General features: G+C 42.3%; 1 protein-coding gene across 1 annotated transcript in view; it reads right to left on the reverse strand.

Moving 5' to 3' along the window:
- Positions 1–4055: 4055 nt before the first annotated feature.
- The window catches only part of RPA1 (replication protein A1), a 72619-nt gene continuing 59087 nt past the window's right edge, over positions 4056–17587 (reverse strand). Inside the window, exons 13-17 of the mRNA XM_006939978.5 lie at positions 15388–15520; positions 12269–12445; positions 9958–10065; positions 6586–6672; positions 4056–5072 (exon numbers count right to left, since the gene is read on the reverse strand). Of these exons, the coding sequence (XP_006940040.2) occupies positions 4965–5072; positions 6586–6672; positions 9958–10065; positions 12269–12445; positions 15388–15520 (613 nt within the window). The 3' untranslated portion in view covers positions 4056–4964. The remainder of the gene's footprint in view (positions 5073–6585; positions 6673–9957; positions 10066–12268; positions 12446–15387; positions 15521–17587) is intronic.

Below are 17587 nucleotides of genomic sequence, written 5' to 3' on the forward strand. Positions count from 1 at the left end.
TTACCAACTGGGTAATACACTAGGGAGCAGGTATGGTTTTATAAGAATGGCTCACAATTATTAAAAGTTTACATGATAACTTTTGAATAGGATATAAATACTTCTCACAAGGCAGGTGGGATTAAGTTTCTCATGTGGTCTACAGTCAAGGCTGGAAAAAAAGAAAACTGTTTTCTTGAAGATTATACCTTTTGAGGTTTATCAACAGCTAAGAAGCAGGGGGGTGCGAGGGGATAGTCATCAAGAGCCTCGCAAAGCTGAAAGGCTGTGAAAATGGCCTGTTGGTTGGTTCAAAGTCTCAAGTACACCCACGAGTTCGCTGGCAAATCACAAACTCTGACAGGTCAGATGCAAGAGTTAGGGAGCCGGCAATAGAAAACGTTAGTCCCTTCCACCGCCGCGGTCAAACATTATTCACAGAAGGAACTCCGAGGCCAGCTACCTTTCGTGGCATCTACACGCTTCATCTGCCGTCACACAGAACCACCACTGCCAGGTGCGACACGTGCTCCTCCACGTAGATTGGACAGCCCGATGTAGAAGAAGGCTACGATCTGTGAGTCTGAAATCACCCAATTCTTTGTGAAGTCCTTCCTGAAGACTCCAGTCTCCAGTGATCTCTCCATTTACTGAAAAAAATTTTTTTATTCCCTTAAGTAATCTCTATGCCCGATGTGGGGCTTGAACTCACCGCCCGGAAATCAAGAGTCACATGCTCTACCGGCTGAGCCAGCCGGACACCCCTCCACTTACTGAATTTTAATTTGACTTGTGATATTACTACTTAGCCCCAAGCCTTGCTCCAGACAGACCAGGGTTCCTGGGGACAAGGTGTCTTGATTTCAAATCACTTATAAGGCAATCAATGAAGACAAGTGCTACATACTCTCCTTAACAACAAAGCCGTCGTCACAAATATAATTAAAAGATTTAAAAATCGTTAACTAATAGCTGTGGGTGAAGAATCATTGATATATACTGATTTACGGAGCAAGTCAAATGTGTTCTCAAGCGGCCATTTCTGCCACACTGGCAGAACACTGGAGGATCTGGGGCCTCTTCAGAGCCGCCACCTGTGGAGGGAGGGTAGAGCTGCCTATGGCTTCGGAGCCTTCCTTTCCCCTCCCGTCCCTACATTAATCTACCTGCTTTTGCTCCAGAGGATTCTAGGGCTTGCTCAAATTACCTGCCAGTCTTTGATGGTACACAGGGTTAGAGGAGTTATCATTGGAATAAGACACGGAGAAAGCCATCAGGAAAGCTAACACAACAAGAAGGCATACATTTTCATAGTGCCACAAAGGATAAATGTTCCTGCCCATCAAAAGCTAAGTTTATGATAGCAATTAGGAAATATATGTAACTCTAAGATGAACACGTTATATGCCAATCATATCTTTAAAAAATTTTTTTAAAAATATTTATTTATTTTAGAGAGAGGCAGAGCACACGCAGGGGAGGGGCAGAGAGAGAGGGAGATGCAGAATCCAAAGCTGGCTCCAGGCTCCGGGCTGTCAGCACAGAGCCCGACACGGGGATGCGGGGCTCAAATCCATGAACCGCGAGATCATGATCTGAGCCGAAGTTGGCCGCTTAACTGACTGAGCCACCCAGGCGCTCCTATGCCAATCATATCTTAACAAAAATAAAGTTTAAAAATAATTGGAAAGTATAAGCATCCAGCAAGTGAATTGGCTCAATAAATTTATACTTCCACATAGCCAAATACCAGTTAAAATTATGCAGATCTATTTTTATTGAAATAGCAAAGATGTCCATCCTATCATGCTAGGGGAAAAGCGTTACAGAATAGTATGCAGAGTGTAATCCTATTTCAATTAAAACCACATTTCTATGCACATATGCATAGAAAAATCAGTTCTACAAGGGGCTACTGCTGATTTGTGGGATTATGGGTAATTCTGTTTTTTCTTATCTATAAGTTATTTTTCTCTAACAAACACAGATTACTTACATAAGAGATAATGGTCCAAAGAGTCCCCATTCCTTTCCTTTTCAACAGACATTAACACCACCTCTCAGCTTAGTAACAAATATACTTAGTTGAGGTTTTTCTCAATGAAAATAAAACATCTATACTCTAACCTTTTTGAGAAAAGCTGATTATTTCCAAAAGTGTTTAATAAAAACCAGAACTCCACCAATAAAGAGAGGATTATAAGACTAAGAGCTAACAAACCACACAAAAAGGTGGTGGGGGGTGGGGTGGGGGAGAGAAATCCTCTCTGAGATAAGGAAACAATCAATTGACTAGGGGAGCAGTGGCCTTCTAACAAGTGAAAAGGAAAGGAGACTCAACAACCTGTTTCATTTTCTATAAATAAAACCTTAGAAGGCATATTGCCAAAGAAACACAAGTCAATATAAACCTTTATACACTGGGCTGCCAAACTTCACTTTTAGACAGTATATTAATTATGTAGTCAATAACCACGGGTTTCATTAGTGTATTAAATACCACGATCAATATTATTTATACTTTTCCAAGACAGGCCACTCAGGAAAAAAAAAAAAAAAAAAAAAAAAAAAAGCAGGGGAAGGGGAAATTTTGACCCTGCAGTTCAAAAAAGAATAGCACACTAGAGATTAGCAAGGCTTTAATGGAAAGCATAAAACACTGAAAATATGGACAGAAATCAGATTATTATCCTTTTATTTATTTTTTTTGTCTCTCTCAGTGATACTGGAGGGAATCCAAGAACCATTTAAAATGAAGGCAAATGATTAGATTTTCCCTAATTGCTTAACGCTGATGTCATGGTGTACGCAAAATAAACATTGATCTCGGAGCGAAGAGAAATAGAACATGAACAGCCTTTCGAGGTAAACCATATCCAAGAGAATTCCAAGAACTGCGGGCCAGAATCTATTTAGGCAATCCTCAGGGACCCACTTCTCCTAAGAGCGTAACCGCGGAGCCAATTTCTGATGCTCCTCTACTGGTGATCTGATTTTTAGAAGGGGAATCTGCTAAGCATCCTCCCTCCAGGAGGCTGCCCTTCCCCAGAACACCTCCATGGATTTGCTGGTTTGATCACGTGGTCACGGAGACGGAGCGAGCGGCAACTGATACAATGGTGTTGAGTCAGGGCAAGGTGGGAGGTCAGCGCTCTTCACGGGCAGGGCCTGTGAGCAGAGGGCAGGGCGCCCGGCACTGGTAGATGGGAGACTGGTTACTGGGCTGAACGCTAGATGACCACCTCCAACCCACAATTTGTCAATCCAGAATCATGCTGAAGACTGTAATTTTCTAGTCCGTGCTTTATAAGCAAGGTCAGACAGAAAAGAGCTTCCATAAAAATGGTTGAGGCCCCAACCAAAAAGGGAAGTACAGCCCGACGACCGTCCTCGGAGACCAGAATGTGTCCAAACAGTCAGTGGGCCTGAGAAAGGCCCTCTCTGTCTGTGCTGAGGAACAGGAGTCATCTCGCCTAGAGCTGGCCGCTTCCTCCCAAAAGAGGACAGGTAAAGATGAGACCGACAGGACAGCCTCGTTCTCCACCTCCACAGAGGGCCGCCATACGCCTCACCGGCACGAATCAAAAACCAGGTCCTCCCGCTGCAGGCTGCCTGCAACACTGCCTGGGTGCTCGGGGAGGGATGTGCAGCAAATGCCAAGTGGTGGGTCGCGGCAACCGGATAGATAATTAATATGATTAGGAACACACAGAGCAAGCATGCTCTCGCTGACTGAAAAGCTCAGTCGCATAATTACTGTTTTCTTACTGGCTCACTGTCTGTACACATTTCAAAGCCTGGTTGGTGTTAGACTGCTGTGTAAACATCAATAAAATCCCAAAGTGCCAGATCATCGGCATTCCTGGGTACAATGGCTTTTTGTTTCTAGTTTTTTCACTCTTTTAAAGATGCATCTTAGGGTTGCAAACATTAGGAAGAATGATCTCTACGCTTTGGACTAATCTGTGAGTCTGTAATGAGTTAACATCTCCCCCAAGTGAACATTTATTATGAAGGCTAATTAATTGCTTTCCAGTTACAAGAACCCTTTGCATTCAAAGAAAGTAGGATTCACACACAGAGAAGCTTCTGTTTATTAAAACAAAGCAGGGGAAACAAAGAGCTTCTTCCTTCAAAATCCCTTCTATTTAACATAGCTTTAATCAAGAAATGAAACCTACAAGTGCAAAAAATATGTACAGGTAGAAAAAGTATACGTTCGCCAACCAAAATGCAACATTAATTGAAGTAAAAACTAAAGCAATGCTTTGTAGTTGCCTGGATGTCCCTGGGGGACAGCAAGTCAATGCTTATCAGCCTTCCTCAGAAGAGACAATTTTGATTAATATCAGACCCATCTGACTCAGTCTATTAAACCCTGAAGGAAGGATATTCTTCAGATATAAAAGACATCTCTTTGATTAATAATTCTACCCTATTGCCATTCCAAGCATTAACAACTCTGTGGCATCTCTAGAAAGGAAAGCCTTTGAATTCTAGAAAGACACACTAAAATACAGGTTCCGCACAGCCCCTTTTCGGCTCTCCCTCCGGAGAAGGAACCCAAGTTGTGAAGGTGTCACCACTGGAGAGGCGGAAACCCGAGCTACATAATTTATTTCACTGTCTGCAGATTTAGGGTCAATTACTTCTGACATAATTCCTGCTTGAAGATAATGAAATCTTAATATCACTGACAAAAGCCTGAAGACAGAGGGACTGGCACTACACCTCCCGCCAGCTGACCCGCTAGGTCGGACACAGTTTACACCTCAGCCACCTGAGCACACTGTCCTTTGCCTACCAATGGGTTCCAAGATGCGCCTGAGAGAGGAAGTGCCTAGTCCGCCGCAGAGAGGCTCTATGCACTGGGGACCTAATGTGGAATTGTCACAAGGGGGGTTGGGGGGGGGGCGCTGCGGGCAGGAGTCTGTTTCATTTCAACTCTGCTTTTTCAAACTTCTGCCCAGTCAGCACTGCTCTGCTCACATCATCAGTGCGTTTCTCTTGATGTTCATGATCAGCCTTTTGCCATATTCTCTGTAGTCCACGGGCTTCACGTCCATCACAGTGGCCTTAATTCGAGACTCATCCTTTGAGAAGAGAAAAGCAGTTCGTAAACGAAGGAAAGCCCGTGGCATGGAGCAGTGGTGATAACCCCCTTTGCTTTAGAGGTTTCAATGATCCCGGCAGGAGAAAACACAAAGGCATGCTGGATTTAGTGTTCAGTAATTCCAATACAGAAAAAGTCACAAGTGAGAGCCAAGTCCGGAATTCTGGGGCTGGGAGAGTGGGGAGAAGCCCCTCTCCTTCCCTCATCCTTCCCTCATGCTCCCGAGCACTCAGAAACCTAGAATCCAAATGGGATGGACCTAAGCGGGCTTATCAAGGCCGATTTATTTTCTTTGTCAAGGTGGAAACAGGAGCCCCGAGACGATGAGTGATGCGCTTAAAGCTACACAGTTAGTTCTGCAAGAGGTGTGAAAGCAAAGGCACCTGAGGCAGAGGAGGGACACCTGGCCTGGGTCCCATCTCGGCTCTGCAACAGACCACCTCTCTGTGCCTCACCTTCCCGTCCACACCATGAGAGGCTGAATGACCCTTCAAATGGCCCCTGGATCTCACCTCAGACACTCTCTCAGACATTTGCCTTCCTACTCATTTAATGCCCATAGAAACGAACACATCTGTTAGCAGAATACATCCATCAGGGTTAAGGTCTAATAGTGAAAAAGAATGGGGAAACCCCAAAATAAGCAGAGATGTTTTCAGAAGCCTCCCTCCTCACTCGTTCATCAGGACTGTGCAGTGTCTTTAGAGGAAGCATGATGTGATACCCAGAAAGGATACACAGTGTAGTGCTGGGGCTCACACGCTCTAGTGTGTGTGCTCAGTAATCACTAGTCCGATTTATAAGCAGGGTTAAGAACAAAGCTCTGAAGCTGGGGGCTGGAATCTTAGTTCTGCCACATGCTGGCACAGGACTCGGGCAAATGACTTGTTCTCTGTAAGCCTACAGCTTCTCAGTGGTAAAACAGGGATAACAATAGTTCCTATACATCCAGGTTACTGGCAGGACCAAGTGAGATGATATATACAGTAAAAGGTGTAGAACAGTAACTGGCAGATAACAAGTGCCCAATAAATGCTGTTATATTATGACTATACAATTACATGATGTTACAGGCAACTTAAAGGAATTTTCAAGGTAATTTTAACTATGTGTGTTCTTTGTTTCATACGCTAACTTTGGAGCTTAAACCTCATGGAAGATGTGAATCCACTAAACACCTTACCATTCTTTGTCAATACACAAACAAAAAACCCCAGGTTTTAACTGAAAAGACCATAAGCATTTTCTCCCCAGACGCTAGACACTGGACAAAACACTCAACCTCTCTAAGTTAGGTTATTCCTCTGAAAATGGAGATAATAACAGTACCTCAGTGCTGGGCAGACTCGAGGAGTGATAAACGCAGGGCACTTAGTACTAAGTCTGGCACACAGCAAGCAATGATGTGACAGCTGTCACTGCACTGTTGTTGTGGGTGACAAACAGTAGCTTCCCATTGCTAGCCCTCCTGCATCCCAGGTGACCTCACTTACATTGTAGGTCTCTAGTTTCACCCTGATCTTGAATATGAAAGTTCGGAAGTTGGCATTCTGGAAAACTTCCTCAAATGCTTGCTCATTCTGCAAAAACAAATGTAAAACTTTAGGCATGGAAGCTACCAGACCATTTGAAAATATCTATTAAGATTTTTGAAGGGGCGCCTGGCTGGCTCAGTCAGAAGAGCGTGTGACTCCTGATCTTGGGGTTGTAGGTTCAAGCCCCACATTAGGTGTAGAGATTACTTAAAAAATAAAATCTTTAGGATTTTGTTTTTAAAAAAGAGTTTTGAAAAGACTTTTGAGAAAAATCTCTCTCAAAAAAAAAAAAAAAAAATTACCCCCAGTGGTTTGAATAGGAATGACTACTCTAAAGGCGATATTTCATTACATAAAACTGTTTGGGTAGAATTTTATTAAAAAAATTAAAATACTCTACCTACAGTAGTCAAATTAATAGAGACAGAAAATCGAATGGCTGCCGGTAGGGAGTGGGGGGACGCCTGGGTGGCTCAGTCTGTTAAGTGTCTGACTTCAGCTCAGATCATGATCTCACGGCTTATGAGTTTGAGCCCCACATCAGGCTCTCTGCTGTCAGCACAGAGCCCACTTCAGATCCTCTGTCAGATCCTCAAAAATAAACAAACATTAAAAAAAGAAAAAAAAAAAAAAAAGGAAGAATGGTTGCCAGGGGCTGGGGGAAGGGGAAATGGAGTTACTATTTAATGCATGCACTGAACTTATACTTAAAAATGGTAAATTTTAGGTTATGCATATTTCAACATAATATAACAAAACGAAACCCAAAAAACACTTAAAAATTTTTTTAAATGTTTATTTATTTTTGAGAGAGAGAGAGACAGAGAGACAGAGAGACAGAATGTGAGCTGGGGAGGGGCAGAGAGAGGGAGACACAGAATCAGAAGCAGACTCCAGGCTCTGAGCTGTCAGCACAGAGCCTGACGCGGGGCTCGAACCCACAAACTGAGAGATGACCTGAGCAGAAGTCAGACACTTAACCAACTGAACCACCTAGGCGCCCCCCAAAAATCACACTTCTAAACTTTAAAAGTTTGTGATGGAATAGGGTCACCTGGGTGGCTCAGTTCATTGAGCGTCTGACTCTTGATTTCAGCTCAGGTCATAATCTCAGGGTTGGTGGGTTTGAGCCCTGCCTCAGGTTCTGTTCTGAGTGTGGAGCCTGCTTGGGATTCTTTCTCTCCCTCTGCCCTCCATCCCTCAAAATAAATAAATAAACTTAAAAAAAAAAAAGTTTGTGATGAAATACATCTGAGGCTCAGCATGTTCATCGTAAATTAAGAATGGGGGGGGGGGGTGGACAGTAAGAAAAAAGCTCAAGTTGTTATACATGGTTTAAACCTCTACATTTACAGTGATTTGTGAGCAAATGAAGCCAGGGAGGTGGGGTGGGTAAAGACTAGGGAAAGTATGAAAAACAGTTCTCTCCTTCTTTATCTTACCCCTCAAATACTATTTAAACTTTTGTACCTTTAAAAAAAATTTTATTTATTTATTTTGAGAGAGAGAGAGAGAGAGAGAGAGAGAGAGAGAGAGAGAGAGGCAGAGAAAGGGAGAGAGAGAATCCCAGGCAGGCTCCATGCTAACAGCATGGAGTCTGATGCCGGGCTCGATCTCATGAGTCACAACCTGACCTGAAATCAAGGGTCAGACACATAACCAGCTGAGCCCACCCAGGTGCCCCTCCCTTTTTTGTTTTTTAAAATATTTTTTTAATGTTTATTTTTGAGCAAGAGTATGAGTTGGGGGTGGGGGGGGGGGGAGGGAAGGACACAGAATCTGAAGCAGGCTCCATGCTCTGAGCTGTCAGTACAGAGCTCAACGTGGGGCTCGAACTCATGAACCATGAGATCATGACCTGAGCTGAAGTCGGACTCTTAACCAATTGAGCTGCCCAGGCACCACTGCCCACCCCCCCCACCTTTTTTTTAAAGCAATCTCTACACACAATGTGGGGCTTTAACTCACAACCCCAAAGATCAAGAGTCACAGGCTCCACCAGACTGGGCCAGCCAGGTGCCCACTAATTACACTTATTTAAAGAAAAAAAAAAAAAAAAAAAAGTCTGGTAAACAGAGAGGGATCACAGAAAGCATTTAATGCATATAAATATGCATAAAATAAATTTGCAGTCCTCTGGGCCTTCAGATATATAAATAAAACAATGTGTTAAATCTTAAGAAAATTATATCAGCTGTCATTATTCTTCTAAGATTAGGGAAAGGCTGGGGTGCATACTCCAAGAATATCATGGTTCCTGAGGGAAGAGTTTCTGTATGTCCTCATTCACCAGCAGTAAAAACAGTCAAATGTAATAAGCTCATAAAAAACCCTGAAAAGCTGCCTCAAGCCTTAAAATCTGATATGAAAATAAAGAACCAGGCAACACAGATAAAAGACACCATCATATTTTAAAGTCAATTCCAGTTATTTCTATAAAAGGGCTTGTTGGCATTATTTTCAGAGATCTCACAAACAATTTAAAAAAGAGGTGTGTAGGGGGGAGCCGAATGGACAGAACTGAAGATAGGAAAGAATAAGAGAAAAATGTGCCGAAACCAATGACAAATCTTTATTCTTAGTGGTTTTTGCAAGTATTCTAACCAATCTGGAAGAAGTCGGAGAAAAATACACAGATAGATGCTAATTTGTGTGGCCCAGAAAACACAGCTTTCATTGGTCATCTTTACACATTTTATCTAAGTATCTTTCCTACATTTAGCATAATTAATAATCTATTCCCTACATTAAATAAACCAAATATGTGAAAATAAGCATTTATCAAAATGAAACATAAAGTTACCTTATGAAAGTAAGTTACTTCATAAAATTCCATCTGAAGACCTAAAGTAGCAAGTACCTTCTATCTGAATTTAAACCAGGATTTGACTCAACTTTTCAGGATGGTGTATGTTAAAAGGGCACATCTGTACTTCAGGTTTCTTCAGAAGATGTCAAGTGACTGAGGGCACACCAACTTTTGTGTGCTAACAGTAACAGGAGAAATAAGTGGTTTACACTTGTAAAATGCTGCTTTTAAAGCACTTGTTTTAATTTTTTTTTTTTTTTAAAGGAGGCTCCACACCCAACATGGGGCTTGAACTCACAATCCTAAGCCAGCCAGGCACCCTTAAAACACTTTTATATACATTGCCTGATTACCTCATTGTTAGTACACCCAAAGTGGACAAATTTGACAGAATTAGATGAGTCTCAAATAATCATCAGACTGAGAAACTATATACAACACCCAAGAGAAATTTAAAAAACTTAAAGAGCAAAAGGGTGTTATTGGCAACTGTTACACTAATAATAAAAGAGGGGGCCAACCTTCTCTTTTAACTCCCCAATATAAGCAGTGGTTTGTCCAATGATGGCCTCTGCAGACTCCTGGAAACAGGTGACCCACTGATTCTCTTGAAAATCAGCAATATTTGCCTAAAAAACACATTACATATTAATTTAGCAAAGAAATAATAAAAGGAAGACACACTCAGGAGACTAGAAGCTTAACTTTTTCCATTCATTAAAATAATTCCCAGGGGGAAAAAACCCCATTACTACCACATATGCTATATTCTTTCCAAAGAGTGAAAAATATCAAAGAAAGAATTTAAAATGTAAGTCTGGATCACAGCAGGAACACGATATGCTGTGGGTATGTGATTTCAGATCTCAGTGGAGATAACAACCCAACTAAACTCTCCTTCAGACATGGAATCCAGGCACCCTGGACTTAGTTCCTTCCCCTCCAGCCGCAACGGCCTCTGGACTAAAGGTTCTGAATGAGCCTCCAATGAGTGAGGGCAGGTTCTCTGCATTTCAAACTGTACATCCTTCAGTCACTAGTTCTATAAGGCAATTCTCAGTCACTGCTGAGCACCCCAGACTATTTAAAAGTCCGAGTCAGGGGCCTTCCTCCAGTGGCCAAACTTACCTAGCAAAAGAAAGGAGCTTGGATCAACTGTCTCCAATTGGACCACGATGTAAAATTAAATAGGGGAGAGTCAAGGAAGAAAGTGGATCACAAAGAATCCATTTGCTGAAGTAAAAGTCTTAGTAGAAATAAGAAAGCACGGTTTTTTTTTTAAGGTGTCATTTGATGAGTCTACATTTTCACTTGGCATATACATAGAGCTTTAATATCAAAGTTATGATGGAAAAGTAAGGGGACAAGAAAAGTTACAAACACTCACATACACGAGAATGTGTCTCATCCCAGTTCACACCTACAGTCTGCTTACCGCGTGCCAGCATCCTAGAGGCAGAGCACCCTCAACAGGGTTGAGAATGGCACAATGAAGGGAACACGCTGGGTCCGCACCTTGTGAAACCAGTGCCCTGGGGTTCCACTATCTACAAGCCTCACAGAAAGGCTGATCAGCCATCTAGACAACCTTCTCCATTCTGGTTCGATGGAGTTTATGGTTTACAGGAATATAAAGCTTAAATGTAGAACTTTCTTGCTGAACTAACATTTTGAGGGGCAATTAGAATATAGAAAGGACAAGTAAAATCTTTTTTTTTTTTTTATCTGAAAAGATTAAAAAAAAATTTTTTCTATCACAAGAGTTTTCACTGCAGGGGGAAAAAAAAAAGGAAAATGCAGAAGAAACTAGAAATCAACCAGAAATAACCTCTATCAACAGTATGGTATTTGCCCGCTCAAGTCTGTTTTCTGTGTGTGTACATACCTCAAGACTATATCGAACATATGATTTAAAATTTGCCATTTTCAATTAATAACCTGAACATTTATTCATGTCATCTTCAAATACTTTAACTGTGGAAAACTGTCAAATAAATGGCAAATTCTGATGCCTGCGTGGTATTCCACTCCACAGATAAAATAACGGAATTAACCACTATAATATTAAGGAAGTTAAGTTGTATTGAACTTTTCAACATAACAGAGTAACAGATAACTTTACACAACTGTAACAACTCTGATGATTTCTTGGAAGAAATTCTCTCCAAGTGTTTAATGTGCCAGAAAACATAAATATTTTTAAGGCTCCTGATATGTTACTGCCAAATCACCTTCTAGAAAAATAGGAGAATGCCTATTTTTCTTATACCTTTATTATCATTCAGTATTATCATTTTTTTAAAGCACACCCTTCACTTTAAAGGTTTTAAAACCGAAAGAAACAATTCTTACAATGCAAAAAAGCCACACTCCCACATCAGCACACAGTCACATTCCCGAGAAGTCAGCTCTACCGAGGGCTAAGAGGAATAGATTATCTACAAGAAAAATAACTAAATACACGCATTGGCTGTATAATTACTGCTCTCCAGAAATGCCATTTCAAATTAATTTATCTTCATAACAGTTAGCAGGAGAGTGTCACCAATGCTGTAATTGTACTACATGCACAGCAACTGAAATCAGCTGGGCATCTAAATGCAACTCTGGTATGAAAAAAAGCTTTCAGTAGGAGAAAACAGACTGCTATTCAGTTGAGCGAAAGGCCCCTTACTTTTGTTCTTGTAGAATACGAAGCTCTTTAGCACTTACTCGTCTGCAGGCTTCCTACCACAAGAGATCTTGTTTTGGCCCTCGTCTCTACTGTGGCGGGCGGGCACGTGGTAGGGACTCGAGAAACACTATAGTGTCTCAACTACCCATTTTACTTACTGACAGGATCATGCGGTACTTGAAGCTGGGAAATTCACTATCACACTTCTCACAGCGGTACAATCCATTCTGTTGATCAATCACTTTCTTAAAGCAGTCCTGAGCTGGGCAGGCTTGATACATACAGTTCTCTTTGCGAAGAAACACAACTGTCGCCACACAGCTAAAATAGTCGGCCTTCAGGAGAAAAGAGTGACATGAGAGACCTGGAACACAGGGCCTACGTTCAAGAGGGACTCAGGGGCAGCCCAAGCCTGCCCTGACATATAAGTGGTAAGTGTTCACATATATGAATCCTTAAGATCACAATGTGATTACAGGGAACGATTCATGCTATAGTTTCTGAAATCACTTGTGCGGACTGCAAAACCTACCAAGGTAATAAACTAAGCTTTAAAGCAGATTATTCCTAGGGTGACTAGGCTCAGTCCGACTTCGGCTTGCGTCAAAATCTCCAGGTTTGTGAGTTTGAGCCCCGCAGTCAGGCTCTGTGCTGACAGCTCAGAGCCTGGGCCTGCTTTGGATTCTGTGTCTCCCTCTCTCTCTGCCCTCCCCAGCTCGCGCTCTCTCTCTCAAAATTAGACATTAATAATAATAATAATAATAAAGCACGTTATTCCTTAACGAGAAAAGCGAATCCTAAAGTAGACTAAATTAATTAAAAACAGAAAAAGACTATATGAAAAACAAAGATGTCAGGAGACACAGATTTGTTCCTTCCGTTCCTCTGACCCTCCAAAGGTTAACATCTAGGAAATACAGGGCAAGGCAGGAAAATCTAGTGCAGCGACGTTCAACCATCCTCCCACATTAAGAACAATAGTAGTGGTTTCTGGGGCCTGGAGTCACCTTCATCTTTGTCTAGGTCACAGTGGCAAACGTTTTCTGTAGAAAGCCAGACGGGAAATACTTTAGGCTTTACGAGCCTTTTGGTCACAGTCCCTGTTGCAGCTACTCAACTCTGCTGCTGTGGCACAGAAGCACCCACAGACAATATGCAAATGAGCGCATGCGGCTGTGTGTCAACCCCTGGTCTAAGCCATCCGGGTGGAGAAATCACTGATAAGTAAATGTAGCAAAGGACTAAGTCATGTGCTTGGACTTTATGTTGTTGTTATTGGTTTTGCTTTTTAACTCTCACAGAAAGGATACAGGGTAAATAATTTTGAGGGGTGAGCAGTTCCCTCTGGGTGTACTCTGAATTCGGAGCCAGGTCAGCAATCTCTGGGGCTTCCCAATGTCTTAGAACAAAGAAGGCAAAACCCAATAATATGGATATTTAAAGAGATTTGTTGAGCCCTCTATCTAGAAGGCTCTAGAGAAAATAAGTCTCCTAGGAGAATGCCTATAGAATTTTCTGTATTTTTAGGTAAGGTCCAGATTCAATTCATGACTTTATTTATTTATTTAAAAAAAAAATTTTTTTTTTAACGTTTATTTATTTTTGAGACAGAGAGAGACAGAGCATGAACGGGGGGAGGGTCAGAGAGAGAGGGAGACACAGAATCTGAAACAGGCTCCAGACTCTGAGCCGTCAGCCCAGAGCCCGACGCGGGGCTCGAACTCGCGGACCGCGAGATTGTGACCGGAGCCGAAGTCGGACGCTTAACCGACTGAGCCACCCAGGAGCCCCAATTCATGACTTTAAAGTACAGGTACAGGGGCGCCTGGGTGGCTCAGTCGGTTAAGTGTCCGACTTTGGCTCAGGTCACGATCTCATGGTTCGTGGGTTCAAGCCTCGCATCGGGCTCTGTGCTGACAGCTTGGAGCCTGGAGCCTGCTTTGGATTCTGTGTCTCCCTCTCTCTCTGTCCCTCCCCTGCTCTCACTCTCTCTCTCTCAAAAATAAACATTAAAAAAATTAAAAAAATAAAGTTTAGGTATAAATGGGTACTCTCCAGGCATGATTTTTCTTTTCTTCTTCCTCTTCTTCTTTTTAATGTTTACTTACTGTGAGGGAGGGAGGGAGGGAGGGGCAGAGAGAGAGGGAGGGGCAGAGAGGGAAGGAGAGAGAGAGAATCCCAAGCAGGTTATGCGCTATGAGCGCAGAGCCCAACGTGGGCTCATTCCCACAACCGTAAGATCATGACCTGAGCTGATACCAAGAATCAGATGCTTAACTGACCGAGCCACCCAAGTGTGCCTCATTTCTTTTTCTTTCTTTTTTTTTAAAGTAATCTCTATACCCAACGTAGGACCCAAGATCAAGAGTCACCTGCTCTTCTGATTGAGCCAGCCAGGTGCCCACAGGCCTGATTTATTACACACAGTCTACCTGTAGATCTAAGAAGAAAATTGGGAAAAGAGAACCTAAAGAGTGGCTGTTCCTATGACAAGACAACACCTATCTGTCCAATGTTTAAGTCTCAAGATGCCATATGCCAGCATCATCAGATGCCATTGACGACAATGAGGGATAAGGGAGTACAGTGAAACGAGGGGGAAAGGAATAAAAACTGTATTATATAATATGAAAACAATAAAAGTAGGAATTGCTCTTTTGGGGAGCATAAAGGAGAAATAAATGACTTAAATAATGAACTGCTGGCAGAATACAGGTTTAGATCAAGACAGGAAGAGAGTCATTACATACAAACATTGAAAGGAAGCTGCAACTGAAGTCAAACACCAGAGCCGATTCCCATCAGAGAACAGTGGCAAAATCTCAGCCCGTGAGAGTTTAATACTGTACAGCCATTGAGGGCACGTGTGAACTGCCTGATGTCTGACCCTGAGCCTGACTAATGCTCAGTGTTAGCTATAACCTCAAAACCCACCTTCTTGGTGTGTGGGCACTTCAACTTGCAGGAACAATCAGCAAAAACAAACATAGACCCGAAGTTATTACCACTTCATCAGGATCCCTCTAAGAATTAACTCTCTAAGTCAGTTTCTAATGTTTTTCTGCCACAGGATATCTGAGGGATATGACATAGCCTATTAGTAAGCACGACTCCCTCACTCTGGTGATTCTCAACTGTCATGCCATGCTCTGGTCAGACCTCCAGGTAAGAATCACAGCTCTGAATGAACGTCTGACAGGTGGTACCAGAAATCAGGTTGGAAAACTCATCCTTCTGCACACTCTATATGCTTTTGTGAAGAAAGTTAGGAATGTACCTTGTCACCATGGCCTAGGTTCTCTGATTTAACCTCATATAGAGTTTTCCAGTTGGTGTTGCTACCTCCTGTTCCTCCACTCTTTAGATCAGAGATGGAAACACCATCTAAGGCTTGTCCTTCAGAGTCAAACCTGAAAAATAAACAAAGAACAACAGGTACTTTATTATACTTATTGAATATGCTACTTGTTTCTAGACATCAGAGGCTATTCACTAGCCCCCCCACCTGTCCTACATTCATAGGTCGTGGTCACATGGGCTGAAATGATTATGTTCCCCCTTGTATCTTAAGCCAACTGCAGGAAGTGAATGACCTCTTTTCATCTCAATTGCTCTGATGCCCCCCAGTGGTCAAGAAAGACAGTGCCAGAATATCACAGAACCTTTTCTTAAATTAGCATCTGTTATACACAGTTCTTTAGGCTACTGATGCTCATTTCAGCAAGTAGCCACATTTTTATCATCACTGAACCGTATCAGTATAGAAAGTGACAGTCAGCATGTTGACTGTCACGTTTTCTGTGGCAAAAAAAAAATTTCATGGTAAAAGATCTTATAAGCCTGATAGAGAATCTAAAGATTACGTAACCCGAAGTAATTTAAGATATTATCTATTTTCTTGTAGATTTATCTTAGTGAGGTTCTACCTATGCCAATATTAAAATTAACATTAATTTGTGTTGCATTATGATTAAAACTGATTATATTTCCTGAACACATATCAGCTGACATGAAAGAAAATGGCTCAGAAACATACTTGGGGGAGGGAGGAGTCAGTCTGAGATTAAAAACATGCCAATGTCATCTAAAAGGAGGATAACTGAAAGCTAACCACAGAGAGAGCAGGCTCCTTAAAAAGGGACCATGTCACAGAATGGGTGCTGCCCTAAGCTGCAGACAATTGCCTTCACATTCTGTCAGGGAAGCAGCTAAATCCGTCACAGAAGCACAGCAAGGTCCATAAATCCGTTTCACCACTATCTACACCAGTTTACGGTTTCAAAAACTCCCAGGAGACATTTGCCACCAAAGATAGCTCATCAGGAATCAACAAAGACTGAAGCAGCCCTTCTTACAATAAAAAAATTCCACATTGGAAAAAAAAAAAAAAGAAAACAACAAAAACCCCTCCACATTGTTACAACCAAGATCAAACATCTCCAACCCATGCCTAGGTGGGGTGTGTGCAGTGAACTTCTCTTTGATCAACGGCAGGTTATTTTATTCTGGAGACAGCCATGTCTTTTTATGTTGACCAGGATCACTGTTACTGACAAGTAAAATATGAAGACCTTAATGTGGGCATGCCATTAACCTGGGGTCAAGCTCTAGAGCCTGAAAGAAAATCAAGCGAGAAGGACAGACCACAGCTGTGGTTATTTCTGGTCAGACTATGAGCGGGACCTGCCTTATAATGCCAGCTACCAGAATAGTTAAATATAGATACGTGTGGACCATACTCAGGAGGCTGGCTTAAGTGTCACGAACACTCTAGTAGATGTTTCATGAAACTACTCAAACACTAGTGCTACTACTGGTTCACATTACACTCAAAATAAAAGTGAGAAGTATGTCACAGGAGCGAATTCTTTAATCACTAAAACCCTAAGACATAGGTGGAAACTGATACAATCCCCTGGGACTACAGCTACACAAATTATTTAAGCTCAAGCTAAAGTGTTTTTCCCTGACCACATCAATTCTTGCACACTATGTTTCAGTTTGAAGTGCTCTTTAAAGGCAGAGTTTTAACACCCTAAAACGCCAGATATAGTGCGATCTTAACAGGCTCTCATCCAAGTGCCTGGGAATAACAATGCAGTGCCAACAAGAGCCCACTGTTTCCATTGCACTTTATCAGAGTCCAGTGAACACACCGGAAGATGTGCTCAGCACCAACAACTGGACAGAACAGGGAAGTACACTCTTTGCCCACACCACAGAAGCCCACAGCTTTAAACCTAGGAAAGAAAGCTGGCTCTAGCTTACGGTCCCTCGGGTCCCGGCTGGAACAGCCTGGCCCCACCCTACTTTGGCAGGATAGAGGTCAGCATGCGGCACGTCCATGCTAACTGCCTCCTCCGGAATCTCTGGGTTTGTCATGGGATTACAGGCTTGTCAGTTTAAGGGCTTTAAAGCCATCCTCTCAGAAGGCATAACACCTCTGAGAAATATAGGAACTGCTCCATTCGGTAACA

This window comes from Felis catus, chromosome E1 (assembly GCF_018350175.1).
Source record: "Felis catus isolate Fca126 chromosome E1, F.catus_Fca126_mat1.0, whole genome shotgun sequence".
Taxonomy (NCBI): domain Eukaryota; kingdom Metazoa; phylum Chordata; class Mammalia; order Carnivora; family Felidae; genus Felis; species Felis catus.